This window comes from Ostrea edulis, chromosome 2 (genome assembly GCF_947568905.1).
Source record: "Ostrea edulis chromosome 2, xbOstEdul1.1, whole genome shotgun sequence".
Lineage (NCBI taxonomy): Eukaryota > Metazoa > Mollusca > Bivalvia > Ostreida > Ostreidae > Ostrea > Ostrea edulis.
The window spans coordinates 19801126-19823323 of record NC_079165.1 but is presented as its reverse complement, the minus strand read 5'-3'; the positions used below and the strand labels follow the sequence as shown (position 1 = coordinate 19823323).

At 35.3% G+C, this 22198-nt stretch overlaps 1 protein-coding gene across 11 annotated transcripts in view; it reads right to left on the bottom strand.

The window, feature by feature from the left end:
* Positions 1–4147: 4147 nt before the first annotated feature.
* LOC125667602 (frizzled-5-like) overlaps positions 4148–22198 on the bottom strand; it is a 47559-nt gene continuing 29508 nt past the window's right edge. For 9 of the 11 annotated variants that reach the window (XM_048901185.2, XM_048901194.2, XM_056156312.1 and 6 more), the window contains one exon: positions 4148–7523. In XM_048901185.2, the coding sequence (XP_048757142.1) occupies positions 5036–6781 (1746 nt within the window). In that variant the 5' untranslated portion in view covers positions 6782–7523 and the 3' untranslated portion in view covers positions 4148–5035. Of the gene's footprint in view, positions 7524–12050; positions 12377–22198 lie in introns of those variants that run through there. The other 2 variants (XM_048901193.2, XM_048901195.2) reach the window with 2 other exon arrangements.

Genomic DNA, 22198 nt, shown 5'->3' with positions numbered 1-22198 from the left:
CATTCATGTTTTAAAAGGACGTCAGCTATTATGACGAAGTAGAAAACCTCCTTAAATTATAAAACTCCGACCGAAAATATAGTTCGTTCTTGTGAATCATACCAAAAACATGCAATATTCCTAAACCAAGCACAGTTTTGGAATTTCAGCAGCTACATATATAATAGAAGACTTATGAAACGCTGTGGGATGTACAACCAAAGTTCACACTATCAAACGCTAATAGTTCGAGAATGTTTTCGTCATTTATGCAAAAAAAATCTTTTTACTTTCAATTCCGTGGGGATCCGGGTTAAAATAGGTCCTCATTACTATTTGCTTGTGGTAAGGGGTGAAACCGCAAAAACCAAGGTCCCTTGTCACAGCAGGTGTGGCACGATAAAGATCCCTCCCTGCTCAAAGGCCGTAAGCGCCGAGCAAAGGCCTAAATTTGAAGCCCTTCACCGGTCTTGGTGACGTCTCCATATGAGTGAAAAATTCTCGAGAGAGACATTAAGCAAGATACAATCAATCAATCTCAGGTTACTTTTAATCTTAAAAAAAGATTAATTAAGAACGCATCTTTAAAACACAAATCAAAAAATGTCATTGGGAAAAATATTGGTCGTTTATGAAGTAGAATTTGAAAGTTGATTATCATTGTTGTTCTTTGTTTGGCATTTGAACATCATTTGGAATTCACATTTTTACAATTTCTGTTATTGTAGTAGTAGACCAAATGTTGTAGAATTGGTTTTTAAAAAGGGTTCAGTTTGTGGTGTGTATACTTGTATCTACTTTAGAAAAAAATGTAAAAGTGAAAAAGTGCAATATTATTACAAAAATAGCAATTATTGATGCACGCATAAAATAAATTATCAATATTTGAGAGATGGACACAGGTATAAATTACTAGGGAAAACTTATATTAAAATGTGAGTGAATTTAAGAGACAAATCATTTGCAAGAGATGAAAAATTCAAGAAATGAAACACTAATATGATTTGCAAGAGTTGAACAATTCAAGAGTTGACACATATTGTAATTATTTGGTTTGTTAATGTATAATACTTTAATGAGATGATACATTTAATTCTTGACATACATGTATTTTGAGCAGTATTTGTTTTCACTACATAGTTTTTAAAAAAAATTCAAAATTATCTTGCATGGAAACAATTCGCTGGGAATTTCAAAAATCCCACCGAAGAGTGATGTGTACTGTCGAATTCAATTGCAAAAGCAACCTAATTTTAGGATCTTTATTCGAAAATGAATACGGCGATAACTCGAGTCATAGTTTTTATTTTGCTGTGACATGCAGTTCAGGTGGTACTTAAGTTTTTAGTAAAGCCCTGAGAACGAAGAATGAATGGCGTGAAGAAAAAAACTCCATTGTACTAAAAATAATCAGACCAACGGACAACAAAAAACCAAGAAGATGATACGTAAAAAGAGATTTCTATATAGTGTAACTACTAACATTCACCAGGGATCTAATATTTTTTTCTGAAGTAAGCAGAGATGAACAATGTGTAGCCAATTCATTTGTGTGTAATGCTCATAAAGAGGTTAATAAAATATCACTAGGAGTGCGGACTTCAAGAGATACTTATTTTTGTTTTTCCTCAGAGGGTGATTTATTGTACAGGCAGGTCAAAGTTTCATGTAATCATTCATATCTTCATCTACAATTTCTACCTTTAAGATCAATTAACACGTGTATCAATATAGAATGTTTACTCGGGTGAGGTGATTGGTGGTTTTAGAATGTTTACTCGGGTGATGTGATTGATGGTTTTAGAATGTTTACTCGGGTGAGGTGATTGGTGGTTTTAGAATGTTTACTCGGGTGATGTGATTGATGGTTTTAGAATGTTTACTCGGGTGATGTGATTGGTGGTTTTGAAGACAATGATCCTCTTTCTCCTGCTATTGACTCAAAGCATCAATCAAAAGGATGTAGTGTAGGTCAGCTGATATATTTACTGTGGATATGAAAGTCTATGTACTTGATCCTCATGTAAGTTACACTGAAGCTAAACGCTAATCCAAACTGTAATGTTGTTTCACTGACAGTTTGTGGATTTCAAAACTTAGATTTGGATCTGCTTCCTGTTGTTCTTCTTTTTTTCCATCTTCAAAGCTCCAATTCTTCCTTAGCAGGATAGGAATTAAACAGAAAAAATATACAGTATATAGTATCATTATCTTTGACTCTATGAAATTTTGTGTCGTTCGTTACCTCGTTTCAGTACTTTCAGTACTTTGATTTTCCTCTGTTTATTAGTGAAGAATTATTCGGGGATGAAAATCATTTCACGATTCAAAGCGTCTCTCTTTAAATCAAAGATTGTGGAGTACTCTTCATGGATTTAGTAATATTGTATATTCTACATGAATTGTCATTTAGTTGCATGCATCTACCAATATATTTCACATCGGACAACTTTTCTATTAAATATTCTCCTTCATAAACATGTAGAATTTGATTTTTATGAAAAGAGGAGGGGAGTTTACCATTAAGTTCAAATATCACAGGCATGGGTTTAATGATGTTGCACGTAGGGGGGAAATAACCCTCCACAATATCCAGCGTGTCAAATGAATATCACTATTAACCACCCAAGAATATGAGGCTAATTGATATGCGTTTTTGAGTACATCATTATTTCTTTGAAATATTGAAAACTTTAATTAACAAATCCGATTGCTACATGGACACTAAGGTATAGAGATTGACATAAACCATTACTCCTCTCGTGTTACATTCCGACACCGTAAAACGACCGCTGGAACTGCATGTGTGGCAAATTCTGAAGGTGCGCTCATTATCTTTTGTGAATGAGCAATATTGGGTTACGTTATCTAACATACGAGTTCAGGAAATATCGGTAAGTTTCCGCACTCCTCGGCACACACTGCACATGGTGTGTATTCCGGATTATGTATCATTGTAAACTTGGCTTTTATGGTTCGATTAGCAATTGAGATATACGTGAACACCCTCCAATTACAAAAAGTGCAGATTTTGCTCAAGTTCGGTTAGAACATACTTCTATCTCTGAAATTGACACAATCGCAATTGGTGCTGATTTCCATCCATCAGTGCCTTCCAAAACAGAATTCCATGACAGTATGTCTAGCGTTGGTGCATGCGTCTTGTAGCGTTCTCAAGACACTATATTTTTTCAGTATTTTCGACATGTCCATTTATAATATTTTCCCGCAATTTTCTTTGTACAAACTAATGTTAAAATTTCAAAACCCTTTCAGTAATTCTTTTCTTCATTTATATTTCACGTATATGTTGATGATTGGCAGGTGTCATGGACGTGCTTTCACCTATTAATTATACCCTTCTCCAACTGTGCATACTTTCCAATCCTAATTCTTTTTTTCGGTGTTCACTTTTTCATCATTGCTTTCAGTTTCTAAAAACTGTTACTCAATGGCATGAATATTGTTTTGTAATTCATTTCTGATTTACATGTATATTGTGTACAATAAATAAATATTTCTGTTGTGCTGAATGCTTCCAACTCTATCAATTTTTAGTGTCTATTTAAACGTTGTATTTAATATCAATATCATTTTGAAACTTCACATTATATCATTAGCTCATTTTAAAGGGAGAAAAAATATCTTACAAAAAGCCTCCTTCAAATAAAACGCAGAGAAAGTTTTCTTTCAATCCTTTTTAAAATTTCATTTTTCATATTGATGATCCAACGAACAGCAAAGTTTCGTATAAACCCATTTACAATCCAGAACACTGAGAAATTTACTCGTATTTTGCTCAATATGTTGACATAAATTTCATATTGAAATCAAACACGGATTTAAGGGGATAAGCTCTTTTGCCAATATTAAACACTGCCTGTTTGTCCGGGGATTTTCTTTGTGCACCATTTGGTTTTGACGTCCAAATTAAAGTCCCTAGACTCTCATATTAACATAGACAACTGGGCTATGTTAACAGAGAAACCTTTAGCTTATTGACAATTTCATAATAAAATATCGAGTATTTAATAAATCATTATCTGGTTCAGGCTAAATCAGAAAATCCGGTGCATATTTTACTTCCAAAATTGATGCACTGATTTAACATTTTCTCATGCAAATTACATCTGTGACAGGTTACCAAAACACAAGTACACAAAATACATTCATTTTTAACTAGCACCATCAACTGTTGTGGTTTTATTTTCTTTCTGCATTTTGTAGTTATAACATATTTACAACATCGTTTCAAATCTTTATTTCTTGCACAAAGTTGAAATACATAGCACCTTTGTGAAAATTATGGCAAAAATTTGATTCTCGATTCTTAGATTACATTTTTTCTGATTGTCTCTATTTTTACACTTTACATGTAAATTCATCTTTGTAAATTTTATACATAACAAGGACATATTTTGTAAAACGAGAACAACAATGACAATGAGTATTTTACAACATATTTACAAAATATAAATTAATATTACATAAGAAGCACTGGGAAGTAGAGAAATTCATTGCGAACAGGGCATTATTAAACATACATAATTCAAACCTGCAAGCAACTTACATGACATGCTTTGAAAACTTCTAATGAGTCCCACTTTTAATTGTAATAATATTTTTGTTTAACAAGGTGAAAAAATTTCCGAGGGGTAAATATTTATCATCATATGACAGCTAATCGTTTGTAAACGTATTAATGAAATTAGAGATCAATTAGCCGATTTTACTAACAGAAGTTTAACATGCCATAAACTGAGACCGAAAATTACACATAATATTTAGCTAGAGGATTTACATATTTTACAGATAATAATCTCTATCCCTCTGGCTAAATACTACGTATATTGAAAGAAAAAAGATTTACAGACCCAGAATTTTCGCAACAATTTCCCATCTGATGTTTTATACGATTTAAACAAAAAATATCACATCACATTCATGTCTTCTTATACATCAATAAAATCATTGTAAGCTTTGTTTATCTATGTATCATTATTCTAAATATCCATTTTACCCTACGTTTTCATCGGAGTATTATTGCTTCAGAAGTTTAGACCTGGCTTAGCGGGAGCGGTTTCACACCAGGGTATGTGGAATTGGTTGATGGCTTTGAAAATCGAGAATTAAAGTTTGTATTGTCGCGTCTACAGCACGGTCCATTGAATAGTCTCTTCCACGAGTCAACTGTTTTACCCGTCCAGATCCAAAACCCGGACGTAATTCCCACAACTAAACACATAAAGTATTTCAACATAAACACGGAGTAGTCAGGTTTCGATTCTTTTCCCTCACAGGGACAATTTTTACTTCGCTCCCATTTTGGTTTGAGAGTCAGTTCATAGATGTAACATCCGATGACAATCGTGGCTGGCACCGTGTACAAAACGGAGAAGACTCCGATTCGAATCATGAGTTTTTCTAATTTGTCGGTAGTTGTCCTTCCCTGTTGTTTAATCACATTTCTGATTCGAAATAACGACACAAAGCCCGCCACTAGGAAGGAAGTTCCAACAATCAAGTATACAAATAACGGGGCTACAACGAACCAACGCAAGTTGTCCAGATTCTGATTTCCAACGGAACATATTCCGGAAATTGCATCTCCGTCCACTGAAGATTTGGCGAGCACTACAATACTTTTAATAGACGGAATGAGCCAAGCGGCAAGATGAAAATACTGAGAATAGCTGGCAATAGCCTCTTGTCCCCATTTTAAGCCGGCAGAAAGGAACCACGTAAACGAGAGAATGACCCACCAAATGGAGGAAGCCATTCCGAAAAAATACACGAGAAGGAAAACGACAGTGCATAGGGCTGGTCCAGTGGTTTCATAGCGAATGGCGCTTTTATCGCATGCCACGGCATCATGTCCAGCAATGAGACGAATGATGTATCCAACACTGACCATGAAATAGCAGACACTGAGAAAAACAATCGGTCTCTCCGGATACTTAAAACGTTCTGTATCTACCAAAAATGTCAGCACTGTCATTGAGGTTGAAATACAGCATAAAATGGACCACAAGCCCACCCAAAATGTCGCAAATGTCATCTCATCAGGAGTAAAGTAAGGACTCGTGCAGTTGATAGCACAGTTTTCGAAACCGCCGGTAGATATTTTGTTGAAAAACGCATTGTCTTCTCCGAGTCGAACCATTCTGCATTTGCAATCACAATGTCTATCAACCTCCGGAGGGATGACATAGTTATGGTCTGTGGGGTCGTACGGTCTAGGTATCTTTTCTGGTCGTTCGGGTTTAGGCTTCTTGCCATTGTGTTTATTATCCCTTGGTTTTGTTTGCTCCTTCTTGGGGGGACTGGACGTCGATTCCGTCTGGTTATGGTCCATACACAGTTGACCGCTTCCGAAAACGGGTAGATTCTCACACTTCATCCTTTCCGGCCATTCGAATCCGTATTGAGCCATCAGCGGAGCACATCCGGATTTGGCCCTCTCGCAGACGGATCGACAGGCTGGCAGTGGGTGCTTGTAATCTAGGATACATATCGGAGTATACATACTGCAAAGGAAAAGTTTTAGATCCGGTGAGCAGTGAATTTCCACGAGAGGCCAAAATTGGTGGACTTCTAATCCGGCCTCCTCCTGCGTTTCGTGATTAAACTGATTTGGCATGTAGGTCAGATTATACCCAATGCCTTTACACATCGGAATCGTGATTTCCTGACATCTTCGCTCTTCTTCTGCCCCTACCGAGCAGATGTTGACATACAACAGAAATGCGAATGTTAATACGAAAAGCAAACAGTCAACAAACTTATTGCGGACCGCCATCATATCCTTTTTAAAGTTTACATACACTGATAGCTACCGGCAATACAAGGCATTATATCTTAAATCCTAACTCCTTGCTTTCTCATCAACTTGTGCGTAATTAATGAATATCGCGTGCCATTGATTAGTATTCTACTATCCACAACACCGAGAAATAATCGACATTTGTTGCACAGTCCCGACCGTGAATGTTTTGTTGGTGTTTAAAACAGAAAGCACAAAGAAATATGTCCCTCCTTTTCTTGTCACTGAGTGAATGGCTAACTTAATATTAAATGCCTTGTTTTCACATGCGACGTGCTAAAAATCCTCTTATGACACACTTACGGATTAGTTCGCTTTTCAATAATGTACCCGCAATGGTCCTAAGTCTCGTTTGACACACAGAATTCAGCTTTATCCTCTTAATCACTGCAATGTTCCGCGAAAAACACAGGATAATGAAATTTAAATCTTTTTTCAGCAGAACCACTGTTTCTAAACCTGACTTGGTCGAGTCACTGGCAAATTTCCGTGATAACAAAAAACTTATTGCATGTACACATGTCAGATATGATCAAATTTTTCAGTTTACTTTGGATAAACGTGTTTTATTCATAGCCGTATGACATGACGCACGTCCATCAAATTTCCATCCACCAATCGTTAGCCGGGTATCAGAGATGTCATAATTATCGTAGCTCCGCCTTCCTCATTAAGATGAAATTTTACGCTTCCAGCTTTTCAAGATTAGGCGTAAATGGACCTGAAAATACAAAATATTAAATATCAATTCACAAATACAGAGAATTTGGATGTAGGAAACCGTCTCGATATGAATTATGAAAACTTAACATCTAACCAATACCTCAAGTCAATTTCACGAAATAAAAATAGTCTTAATTGTTTAAAATTCATACCAAGTAAATATAGTCAATCATGTCACTTGAAATATTTACCGAAAGTCTCAGCTGGATCCCAAAGCCTTATTCATCAAATATGTTTACACAAGACAAAATTTGTATGTTTGGAAAAGTTTTGAAGAGGAAAATTTGCTGTCATATTTTAAACGTCACACATAGAGCGAAACAAAAGAATTGTGTGGCTTTAAATTTGTTTAACCTCTCGGTCTTAGGCAGTATTGTGCGAGTGTTTTATACATCTTACAGGCAGGCACATATAATGCTGATCACCGTTTCAATGATTTAATGAGGTTTTTGGCTTTAAGTTCAAGCTAGTACTTTTTTGTTATTGACTTTTTTCATATTTCAAATTATTCCATGTCTGGTCGGTGTCTAAGGTACTGACATGAAATACCCGCGCCTTGATTTAAGACAAAGCAAACATACATGTAATATACTTGGACATTAAATGGTCACACAATTTGTCAATGTTTTCGCCCCAAAACAGGAGCGAAATGACCACAGCGAAAGTCCAACCCTCTTCCAGAGAATATGACATATTTTCTACTTCGGTTATTGATTTGCCTTGTTCATGATTACCATTATATATTAGGAAACAAAGTGCACTAATATGATTTTCAGTGTTATAATCGGCCAATTTTATTTACTTCACAACAGATAGGGTATACAACAGAATCAGTTCTCCATAATTTTGTATTCTTGGCACTTGTCATGCTGTCTCCTATAAAAATTTTAAATGTACAAAAGTCATTAAACCCCCCCCCCCCACATCATTGATAACCTTGTAGTAAAGGATGAAAAAAAATCCCCGTCTTCATCACGAAAATGGAGCTACTATAGCGAGATTTCCCTCCTTACCGCTGCGCTAGTGGACAACAGCGCGATGGGAAGCCGCCGGTAATTAGACTAATTGGGATTCGCCCTTTGTCAAGACGCACTAACAAGTGCATTGTTGGAAAGTATACAAAACATCTTTGTATATCTCCGGACACAAGGTCGCAGAAATTTGTTGGCCGAGCGCAGAAAACGAACTATATCTTACGAATAAACGAAATCAACTGGTTTGCCTTCAATATCCAAGCCACAACTGAATAGTTTTATTCTTAAGTTTCGTTGAATATGTTGAAATTTTTTTTTATACAAGATGACATTTATTACACAGAGAAAAGTTGTTTGCACGCGTGCGAACACGACTGACCCCGTAATAAACATTGTATACATCCACAAAACTTTTAATTACACTAATCTATTTAGAGCATCTCACACTGACGCAAAAGTATGAATGCATAAAAAAAAATAGGTAAAAAGGTACAAGAATTTTATCAAAGCCAATGGAATAAGTTTTTCACAATTTTTGGGTGACTGTTATCAAAAATTGAGCTAATTTTTGCCACCCCATGTTGTAATATTCACGGTTTTAACACCAACAATTCGCTACCCCATGGAGCTGAACATTATTCACAGATCGTGTCAATGAGGGCAATCTAATTAACCCCAATATTGCAAATAACTTCACTTGGCTAATAATTGGAAAATATACATATGTTTTAAAACACTGATAAAATATTTCAAAATATATTTGTAATTGTATAACTTTTAAGTCATAAATCCGTTTGCCAACCGGGTCTAATGAGCCGATTTGTCGGATCTCCTCTATCAGATTGCGATAATTCTTTATTTGCGGTACAGCGATTATCTGCGTGACACCCATGGTCCCGTTACAAACTCTTGTCTTAATTCAGTCCAAACTAGTCCATAAATGTTACATAACGGTCCCAACAAATTGTCCTTAACATTTTAGACCTGGCTCCAGAGTTCACTTTTGATCCCAGTCTCCCGTTTTTACAACACCTTATCATTGTTTCATAATACATTGTATATGCAGCATACATGTATATACCCATCGGTTACAAAGTTTATTTGGTCAATAAACAATTTCTTTTTTACAATGAAATTTGGATCAAATACGTTTAGGGCCCCAAAAACAGAAAAAAAAATTTTTTAAATCGAATAAACACACATCATTCCTCAGCGAACTTTTTTATGCATTGATAAGATTCAACTTTGTGTCTAAATCACTTTATCTTTATGAATTATATACAGAAACAAACTGAACTTCGTGTTACCTGTGGTCACCAATTCGTTAAAACTGTAATTAATCATAATCTATATTTCTAAATTTCAATGATTTTCAAACGCAAATAGAACTCCTCTCTATGAAATCTTTGAAATTTGAAATTTCCTATACAGTAAGATTTTTTAGAGATCCCATTAACCAAGAAAATTCTCGTACACATAAAAATCGATGTAGTCATTTATCAGCGGATAAACAATGGGATGGGTAAACACATTAAAATGTTTCATAATGGGGCTTAGACCGATTCGATAAAATAATAAGAAGATCGGGGGATTCCTGCTATCACGAGTCAGTGTATCTCTGGGTATACCAGTGCAGATAAGATACGACGAAGAAATGAGTTTGTTTTGAATTTGGCCCCAAACTCCATCATGTCCCGAATTTTTCTAGCTTGTAAAATAAGGTCCCCAACGAAAGGGTTTTCAATTTTGTGACTATTTAGAAAAAATAATCATTTCAAATTATTGACATATATAAAAATGCTAGACAATAAACTAATCTGCATCAGCTTCACGCTTATATAATTTTTGGTACAGCTGCACAATGCATATGATGTAGACTATTTCATATCAAATTAACTACCAATGAGAATTTTTGTATGTGTAACTTGAAAATATGTACAATGATCAGCGTGGTAAGATGTAAAAGTGTGATTTTATGAGAGAAAAACAAAACCAGTATAAAGTGTCTGCGTCGTAATCTTTTAATGTAGTATTTTTATAACATTAGGGGTGGGCTCCTCAAATTCCTTTTGTTAACTGATTATGGACTGATAATTTCCTAAATCAGGACATAAAGATGCTTTTATAAAAATACAAGATTAAGATTGAATAGATAACTATAAAATGGCCATAAAATAGACTGTTATCACTGCGATAACGGCGGAGGTGTATAAAACATACCTATACATGTAGCAGATTATAAAGATTTTCTATATAAAAAAAAAATAATAATAAAAAAACTTTCTTAAGAATTAACAGTTCTACAGATTTGTCGAGTTTTCTTTACGATCGAAATTAAAAAAGATATTTAAAACAGAGTGTGCCTTGTTAATTTTTTTTCTCTGCACAAAGTAAGATATTCATGTGTTGGATTGAATCTTTCAAACTAGTTATCGTTGAATGAAACCGAATACATTCAGACATAATTTTCCACATCCTTCGTGATTATTTCAGAAATTTGATTTTTCCGTCAATTTTATGACTTCTGTAAAATTTGATGACTATATCATGATTTTAGCAGAAGCATCAGGGTGACTCATGTTTCTTCATTACAAGAAAAAAGCCCCGTGGTAAAGTGACCAAACCTGAGTAAAATAGGCAGAAAATTTGGCATGACACACCGCCATGTCTTAATCAGTGACAGAGGCTTCGATTGTAATTAGGAGCTGTGTCTCCGAGTCAAGGCCTTTGGCCGCAAAAGATGGAGAACGAAACCGGTTTCTGAAAAACCAAAACTCTAACTCCTATTAAACATCATACAGATTGGGGATATTCATGAACATGACATGCATCAGCAAATACGTGGGGTTTTTTTTTTCTCTTTTGGAGGCAGATGAGTGCAGTTTTAATTATATCTGCCATTTCACGCGTAGAAGAAACAAAAATATTTGTTGCGTTATAAACTAATTAGCTAGTTCATTAACAAACACACTGCAATGGTCTTCCCATGAATACGCCTACGATGAAAAACAATGCACGAAATATTTTGGGGAAATTACAACATGTTTTGCTACAAGATGTCAATATAAATCACTACCGAGGTCAATTTTTCTTCGAAATCTCTAGTCCTACAAAAGTATTAGTACTGCACTAGGGTAAATCTCTAGTCCTACAACACGATCCCATCATGCTATGGTTTCAGTTTCCTGGATCAGGATTAAGATCAAATATCTATTTTAACATGTCCGCTTCTCATTCTTAGAATTCCATCCGAAGAAACGCAGACAAAGTGGACCTAACATTTACATATTGTGCTTCTTATTTGCATAAAGGTGTAACTCTGCTCTCTCAAACCGGTGCACACTTTCTTGAGAAAACATACGACAAAATCATATTTAATACACCGCAACATAGACTGAAATTTCAAAAACCCGAGGACGCTGTAGTTCGTCTGTTTCACAAACTAAACATGTCTACAGACAAATGATTTCAAAAATTATGCAGGACTTTTAAATAGCGAAGTCCTCTACAACTTGCTAATTAATCTGGTAATCAAAATGTCATCAATTTACCTTCTAATGAAATATGAATATCTCTGAAGAATGGGCATTTGTTAGCGCTAGTCGTATCCGCGTCTTACCGTCAGTTCCTCGGGACAGTAGGGCAGTACGGAATACAGAATCCGGATACACGGCGCTCAATAAACAGATAAAGGTTGATCAGGTGTTTCAATGGAAAACACTCGTCTGCTGTCAGAGAAGAGCAGACGATACCGCCTTCCCTATTAACTGACATTGTTATCCACAATTAACGGCATTCATGAGCAAGTAGTAATTAATGTACGACTGGTAATACTATACATACGTATATATACTGTATACACCTAATGAGAGAGAGAGAGAGAGAGAGAGAGAGAGAGAGAGAGAGAGAGAGGAGAGAGAGAGAGAGAGAAAGAGAAACTGCAAGGAACAACGAACATCCATTCCACCTTTACAATGATATATCGAGTTTTGATAAAGAAACGATTACAAGAAATCACTCTGATATCAATACATGCCCTAAATCCCTCTCAATCCGATTGTTTCTGGCATTGTTGACCGATTGTTGAACCTCGGAACCAACTTTTTCCCCTAACTCTATTCTTTGTACTGTCCATTTCCTATCTTTTGAAATAAAAAGACCGTGCTATTCACGCCTACTATATATAAGTATACACGGATCCAACAGCTAACTTTTTAAAAGTTGTTTTTTAAGTTCCCAACATCTGTCAAAATCGTATTAAAACAAACTCGTGCCAAAGAACATTTAGCGCTATTTGTTTTTATTTACAGGGGAATACTTTCCGTATCGACTATCATAACAATTTATAAAGTTGTTGGAAATCTCGCGAAAACCGGATATTCGGGGTTCTGATTGATAATTTCAACGGTTTGACACGTCATCTTAGTTTTCCAATCACTGATGCCATCACTGGATAAGACAAGCATCGTCTCTTCCCGAACCCTGGAACCATTTACCAGATAACGTTCAAGTTAACTTTATACACACCGAAAGAAACCAGGAATCCTTTCAACAGATATTGAATTAATAAGTCATGATTCTGCACTATTTTCATGAATCTGTATCATGAATTCTGCCTGAGAGACGTGCGGGACTATAGCCGATTACTAGAAATGCATGCGTTCTCCTTGCGTTACGGTGTTCCTCAAATTTGATAACACCAATTTTGAAATTAAAAAGGAAGAATTACTCATAACTTTTCTCCTGAATTTTCAGTTTCAGGTGAATTACTCCGTTAAAGTGTGATTTAAAATCAATGGCATTCAAATATGCATGCGAAATACAATGTTTTCCGATCGTATTTCAATCGAAACTCATTTTGCACTTAGTGTCATGCCCGGTCTGTATAGAGCGCCCATTACATCATTATAATTAGCACCAACAAAAGATGTCAGTAACTATTTCCTACTGAGAAGTTAAAAAAGGGCAATAAGATATTCTTTGGAAATATGGCAGCGACACCTTGTGGCAGAAACAATATTAATATTTGTAGAGAGTGTATTTAACTTGCACCTAACAGCTAAGGCCGCTTAAATTTCAATTAAAATCCATTTAAGCTTATATTGACTTCTCATATAGTTCACAGCATGGGTTTCTCTGCAGATAAAAAGATATGCTATTACGAATGCATCTACTTTTTTAAGTGTCAAATTTCGATTCTACTAATAACAGGCTTAAGAAAACACAATCCACTCCACACAACATACACCATTTACACATGTCATGCGCATAATATTCAACTGAGGAAATAGTTCTGGACGAGATAAAAAAGAAATACAATGTCGTCGAAATGAAACAATATGGCAAATGTCATCTGTCAATCAATAGATATCGAGTGATTTCGCTCAGCAGGTGCCGTTTGGGATTTCTCATTAAGAGTTTAATAATAAGTACAAAAAAGTATATTAAACTGAATGAATAATCAATTTAGCTCTCGGCTCCCCGCGTGTTTGCTCTGATGCAATTCCCCTCGTACTTATAAATACAATAATCTCACATTTTATTTCTCTTCTAAACAACATAAAAGGGAGTTAAATTTCGTCAAATAGGTTTTCCACTATCAAGCAGATCCAATTCAGTCGATTATATCTTATTTGGTTGGCCAAAATCACAATCTGCTAGAGGAGTGTCGACGAAAACTTTGTATCAGGAACCATCAAGGGAAAAGCCAGCAAGGCGGAGCACACGCGTCACGTGTGCTATACATTTTTCCGGAAAAAATGACCAAGGCTAGTATTATATTGTAGACTTCATTGTTCACTAGAATACTCTTAATCGGCCTGACCCGTCCAGTTTTATGGGTAACAAAGCAACCAGAGGAAGCCACCCGTCGGTGTTCTAACAAGGAATAGGTCGCAATCCCTTTAATGATGCTTGAAATATGAGCGAAGGGCAAAGGAGTGTGGAGAATTATTCAGAATTTTCTTCAATTGGCTAAATCATGCAATGGCGAGAAATATTGACAGCCAAATCGCTTTGACAACTTAAGTACCCCTTGTTTTGGGGAACACGACTGGGTGCTGAATTTTTGTGCGACAAAGTGAATTCCACTAATTTGGCCCCCTGTCTGTCCATGGTAAAAGTTCTCTTCATAAATACACTTTTAAAACTTGTAGTGTCATCACTGTGTGTGAATCGTAAGTCCGAGTGATCCCCTGACTAAAATGTTTAAGATCTACCGCTGTGAGAGCAAGACAAGAAAAAACAACACGTGTTTCGCTCAGGTTGATTTTTGTTAAGAATGAATAAACAGCTGTCATTCGTATGTAGCTTATCAACTAAAACAAACAGACCTAAAATGTCTACAACTGAGTCAAAAGTTTCTGTTAAAGTGAAATTACGCTCTGTTGCATGTATAGATGGCTAAAATCATTCACAAGCACATCTCTTTTTCACATATTTGGCAATGGGTTATCGTGTGGGATGTGTTATAACGTTTCTATATTTCCCAACAGATATCCTACTTTTTGACAGGATTTTTAAGTTCGATCGAAAACAGATTTGTTTGAAAGGGAAACAAAATTTGTTTTCATCCACTCTGAAAATTTTGAAAAGAAGAATTTATCATTGCATAATTATTAGGCCATGAAAAGAACTAAGAGAGTCTACGTACGATGTCTTTTTGTCTACAACCGAGTCAAAAGTTTCTGTTAAAGTGAAATTACGCTCTGTTGCATGTATAGATGGCTAAAATCATTCACAAGCACATCTCTTTTTCACATATTTGGCAATGGGTTATCGTGTGGGATGTGTTATAACGTTTCTATATTTCCCAACAGATATCCTACTTTTTGACAGGATTTTCAAGTTCGATCGAAAACAGATTTGTTTGAAAGGGAAACAAAATTTGTTTTCATCCACTCTGAAAATTTTGAAAAGAAGAATTTATCATTGCATAATTATTAGGCCATGAAAAGAACTAAGAGAGTCTACGTACGATGTCTTTTTTTTTTTTTTTTTTTTTTTTACGTCTCTTTATGGATTTCTCACTGATATTGAGACGTCGCCAGCTGTAAGTGAAGTGCCACAAATTTAGACCTACAATATGTATGGATGGTGCTCAGGGCCATAACACCGAGAGTTCTTTTTCGTGCCTACTGCTCTACGGGGTCCCGTTTCTTTTTTATTTTCAGGTCTCATCCTGTAGATATATAACTCTCACATCTAAATGAAAAGCGTTTGTCAAAGTATCTTTGACTTAGATCGGACGCGGCAAAAGCACGAAAGGGAGTCGAACCCACGAATTCCCGGTCACGGGGCTAACGCACTGAGCCACCGTAACCGGCGAGTCTACCTACCAAAATTAATCTGTAACAAAAATCCTCGAGAATACGAGAATATTTAAAGATAAACACTTATCAAAATGAACAGGTAAATATATATATATATATCGTTTGCCCCCCTGCCTTGTTAGACCTGCTCATACTTTTTTTTAAATATACAAAAAATTGACAAGATAAATTTCTTCACTCAAGATCCCTACATTTTGAAAATAAACAGACGGAACTTACGTCAAGGTAGCTAAAACAGAGAATGCTGTAACAGGTAAGAATTTCTCCGAATTTTTCAATTCTGAAAGCGTATCTATCTTTTTCAGTTTTAGCTAACCCTTCGTTCATTGTCACGTGTGACAAATCGAAGTAAACTGGTTCTAGATTTGCTGGAAAAGTGTTATTCACTTCCCAATACGGTATCAATATTTTTCGAGTCTAATCATAATTACATATTCAGTAATTTGGGACATTGGTACAGGAAACGCTAACCTGTCTTTAAAAACCAGTGTAACAGCTGACATGCGTGTACAAAGATTTTAATGCTTTTAAGTGTTTTATACCAATTCTATACGCCAACGCCTTAACAAATGAATTGCTTTTAATTCATCATTGTCAGCAACATTATATTTGATGAAAACCACGAGAAAAATTGATTCGGACAGGTCCATTTTAGCTCATTATGACATTAGTCAGCAATAAATGACAGAACCTTTGACGGACACCGACTTTTTTCTTCCGAACAGCGGGGGATTCAGAAATTTTCTGAACTATATGCTGCCAAAACTCTCAAAATACCAATCACATACAAAACTTAATTACAGACATGATTACCACTCATTAGTGACCGTGATTATACGCTAAGTCCATCAAAAGATGAAGTCAGGGAAAAATGATGATTTGCTTTCGTCGTCGGCTATCCTTCGGAATTTTTATTATAATCAAATTATCCGTGTCACGATACGGGAGTGGACCCCAGGTTAAAATACCCGTACAATTTGTTTCTTTTCCATATACATAAGTATTTCTAGACATGAATAAATCACCTTTACAGTATATAGCACCTCGATAGGAATAGCAACAAGACTTACATTGAACTATATATACATGTTGTTGATGTATGATGTAAATAATTTGTTTCAGAAGAGACTGTAACATTATTGAAAATTGATTCGGCAGCTGAGGACAAAGTTAGAGTATTAAACATGAAATGATGCCCTCAGGGTGTACTGATCCCTCCAACCAACCCCTTCTGTAATCGAAGTATAAAAAAGTCTTCTAATCAATTAATGTTGGTAAAGAAGGAAACTTCAGGGAAGCATGACATTAATTATAAATCGGTCATTAAGATTTCTTGCCCACAAGACATCCTGCAACCGTGACAGATATTAAGCAGCGTTGTTACCTTTCTGGCATATTAAAAGACGATTTAAATCTTAAAAAGTAATTTACTGTCAAATAATGCCATGTAACATATCCATAACATGATCTTCCTTCTCAAAGATAACTCTATATTCTGCGCGTCTTTTTAGAATTTCAAAGCCTTTTCTAGTTCCTGTGAATTATATATTATGACACTTTAAAATTAATGAAGTATTTCGTAGTAGAGGAGAGAGAGATAAAGAATGAGGTAGTAATACATATAATAGTAATAATATAACACTTGTACAAGACTGGCTAAATGTGCATTTATATGTGTGTACAACATGATCTGCATGAATCAATATTTTTGACAAGTGAGGAATATGAAATTAAAAGAAAACCACCAATTTATCCACCTTATCACACTATACGTGTTAATATTTTGTCAGAATTTTAAAAATCTACAACAGTTGGACCCCCCCCCCCCCCCCCCCCCCGTATTCGACCGGTACACGAAGCCTATTGTTCTCACCACGCAATAACTTTTCGTTCATCACAGATACTAAAAACAACGTTATCATCAACTCCTTGTCGCCATTTGATATTTTTAACGCGAAAAAAAAATTACCTGACTTTTTGTAAGGTATGTGTCGTGTTAGTCATAACATGTTTCTTCAGCTCGACAATAGATAATTTCTAAAGGCAGAACACAAAGGATCCTTCGCTCAAGTATGATATTAAGATTCATCTTTTTTTCCCCTTTCTTTTTCATTTTTTAAAAAAAATATATTATTTTATTTGGAAAATGGCAATATCTGAACTGTTTAGATCTCAACTAATGTTTGTGAGAGCTATATATAAAATACTTGAGCAGAAGACTACTTTTCTTTTAACAATAAAACGATCGCAGTCGAATCTAATGAACAGTACATCAAAACTTAAGAGAAAGGTACGATACAAATATTACAAGTTTTACCGGGGATCATTTCATAACATTCGTTGGACATGATTTATTACGTATTTCTTCATTTTTAATTACTCATTTCCCACGATTTATTGCAACAATTAGGCTACATAGCCTGAAAGTCTGCAAATTGTATGTCTGAGACAAAGTGCTTCCAGGTTTATTGTTTTAGAATTTAAGGCAATGTGTGTGTCCCGCATTGTTTTGCAATTCCTATTACATCGGGATCAAGATTCCAAATAAAATTTTCAGCGATTTGATGAGCAATAGAACAATAAGGTTTTGTTTGTTTGTTGGCTTATTTCATTTACGTCTTCACTCATACTGAAAAGTACTGCCAATCGCTAACGGCGACGCTGGATTATTTCTATTTAATAATCGTTTCTATTTATGCACATCTTGATGAAACGCAGATAATGCATCCTGTACTCATAGAGATTACCTAATATATAAGTATTGGAAAGCCTTTTACATTTCTTTTGTGAATGGATGAATTAAAATAAGAACTATTTATAATTATAGAAAATATATAGTAATTAATTGTACTGGAATACCCATCACATATATACACATTCTCCATGATAAGGTCTCCTATGGGAATTACTGAAACACAATATGGCAGATGTCTGAGCATCGAGGTATTGATTCCAGTTGGTTGATTTCCTTAATTAGTAATACCGAGCAAAAGATGACAAAAATGAGTAGCCAGCGGTGGTGAGTGCCTATCCCACAATCCCATGCGGTCATATAACAAAGATCATTTGGTCTTAAATAAAATTCTGATATTCAATTAATTTTTCATCAGCCTAGACAAACAGTAAATGGATATATTATCATATGTAGAAAAAATACCGATTCGGAGAGAAAAAAAGAAACCTCGATTATTGTAAGGAATACGATATTGATTGAATATCCAATGGCAAATGTTAACAAAAGATGTGGTGATTAAATTATGCTTTATATCAAAAACTGAAAAACTATGCTGTCAAAGACTTGGGGATAATCTTCCGATACCCAAGGTAAATTCTGGTTAACGGCCGGAGATCAAATGTATATCTATGCATCTAATAGATGAAGACATTAAATCAATAGCTCTTGGTGTACACGAGGAACTTCAACGCAGTAAAAGAATACTTTCCATTTTTTTTCATTTTTTTTTTTTTTTTTTTTTGCGTTTACAAAATTTCTTACCAAATTATAGTAATTTGGAACAATTGTATTCGTATGAGGGTGTGGTTGCTCTCTCTCTCTCTCTCTCTCTGTCTGTCTGTCTGGTGTTTGTGTATGTGAATAAAGGTGTGTTGGAATTTCATCGTAGACTGATATAAACAAATGTAATACAGGTGATAAGAATTTAGAAGAGAGAGAGAGAGAGAGAGAGAGAGAGAGAGAGAGAGAGAGAGAGAGAGAACACCTTGCAAGAAACGAAAATACATCAAAATAGTTCTTTCATTTTGTTCTATTCTTCACACAACGGTCAAGAGCATACAAAAACAGGGGACAAAAGTTCAAGTGGTCCTTAATTATTCCCTCAGATCCGAAACATCAGCCACCTCAAGGACAACTACAAAGCCATATGACGTCGCCCTAACTGTCACATATGGAGTCTTTTGATGCGCACCAAAACGTACAAGTAAACACCAAGCATATCTGAAGAATCCCGAAATCCACAAGATTTTAACATATTCTTCTGAAATTGAGTATGTTCTGTGCTATGAACCTGACTCTTTGCAACAAAACTATATCCCTCTAAGGGGATATAGAAACATAAAAAAAACAACCGAAAGGCCCAAGGATCACAATGCTCATCTGAGTGGCCTTGTTCACACATTAAATTCTCAAATGTGGTAAAGTAATAGCTTGAATGTACATGTATAAACACCTTTTGTGTCTCCATCACGGTCCCGTGAGTTATGGTTTGAAGAAGCTTAAATATACACTATCAGAATGTTGCATATCAATTTGACAAATAGTACTCTTGTGATTCTAGAAAGGATTTTGAAATACAAATGCCAAAGTAAAGCGTTGTGGCCGAGTCTGGTCTCTTGGGATTCCCTATGATTTTTAAATATATATATACATTGTACTTGTATATTAAACATGAAAATACTTGCATATTGACTCAATATTTAAAAAGAAAATCTTGTACAATTTTTTAATGTGGCTCCGCCCTGGCCCGGGGTAATTGTTTAAACAAATCTGGAAATATGCAACACGAAGATGACACAATGTATATAGGAGAATTTTCAAAGAATTTTTTCAATATATATAAAACTTTTAAACCCCATTTGTGACCAGCACTGACCCCCAGGGTCAAGGTTTGAATAAAGTGAATCTACAGCATATTAGGTAGTTGCGTATTCGTTTGACAAATTCTTAATACGGGTGTTTTCTTTGGAAAGCTTTAAATTCAAATTATGGCACCAATCAGAACCCGGATGTCATGGTTTTAACTTCTAGAATCTATACTATAGATAAAATTATTTGACAAAATGTAGGATTGTGAATTTTATTAAAATAAGATTTTTTTAAAAAAAATTCCAACATATTCCTCTGTAAAACATTCTAAACCCCAATATGTGACCTCACCTTAACCCCAGGGGTCATGGTTTAAAAACGTGTACTGTTCGACGATTCTTGCATTTAACTGTGAAACCTTATGGTTCTCAAAGAAGATGTTTTAAAGGATTTTCCAATATTTATCACCATGATCAGATTTCCGATTGTGGTCCCGTTCTGGATCTGGGGTCATATCCTGAACAAAGCTGAATCTTCATTATATCAGGAAGCTTTCATGCCTCGACTATTCTGGTCAAGTGGTTCTTCATATGAATATCCTTTTTATTTCATCCTATTTCTGAATTATTTCCATTGGAAAAAAGCATAACTCTTCATTTGAACAATCTTGGAACCAAGGATACTTGGTGACAAGATTGGCTGAAAACGATCCAACTTTTCTCGAGAAGTTGAAAATGTGAAAAGTTTACAGATGCTAGACATTCGCCGGCGGACTTTGATCAGAAAAGCTCACTTGAGGTGTCAGTTCAGGTGAGCTAAAATATCAATGATATTGAACTGATAAAAACTAGGGAGTACCAAAGGTTTTCTCGAACTGCTATGCATTTTCAATATAAACCAAACATTAAAAAAAATTAAATAAGATGTATAAATCACACATATATTTCTTAAATTCTGGCAAATGACAGCCGACATGAGAGCATTCCACGGGACGTGAGATGATCCGATACAGATGTTCTGATTTGACGTGGTGATACATGTGTAGCGGTATCATGCAATGGCATGGTTTTTCTGAAGGCTGATAGAAGAGATACGACTGGTTACACAGCATTCCTTGTTAGTACTGGATAATCTATGACATACGCTTGTACGCTAAATTCTATTAATATATTGTACGACTAATTAATTACATGTCTTATTTTCAAATACATGTACTCTATATATGAAGTTGTGCCAAGCTAATTTCGTAACTTTACGATAAAGTCTGAATTTGCAAACAAAAAAACCCCCAAAACCACGTAATCTTTTTTTCTTTTGATGAACAAAGTTTATATATATTGCATTCTCTATATGTCTTTGGACGCCAGAATCCCCCGAAACGGGCGGAAATAAAATTCCAGTGAAATATGATTGTATATTTTCATTCCAGTCTTGAGCAAAAAACTAACACTGAGGTAAATATAGAGGAAAGGGTAACTACTCCGCGCTCAGTCACCTACTGCTCTTTCTAAAGGGTAAAAAATGTTTACCACAAATGAGGTTGTATAGGTGTGAAAGTAAAAAAAAAATGACGAAAGGGTCATTACTTTTCCTTACAAAACCCCCTTGAAAAACAAATTCCATGACCCCCAACATATGAAGAAGAAAAATCAAATTGATATTTTATACGCACTGGAAAGGAATTCTAACTCGAAAGACCTTGGGTCGTGAAATTCAATTGATTAGATAGAACGATTAGGCTACCTGAATGAGTGTCAAAACGGTATCGACGCGGTGTCATCTGAAATATTGATGGAAGAAACGACCCCTAAATTAAGACCTGCCA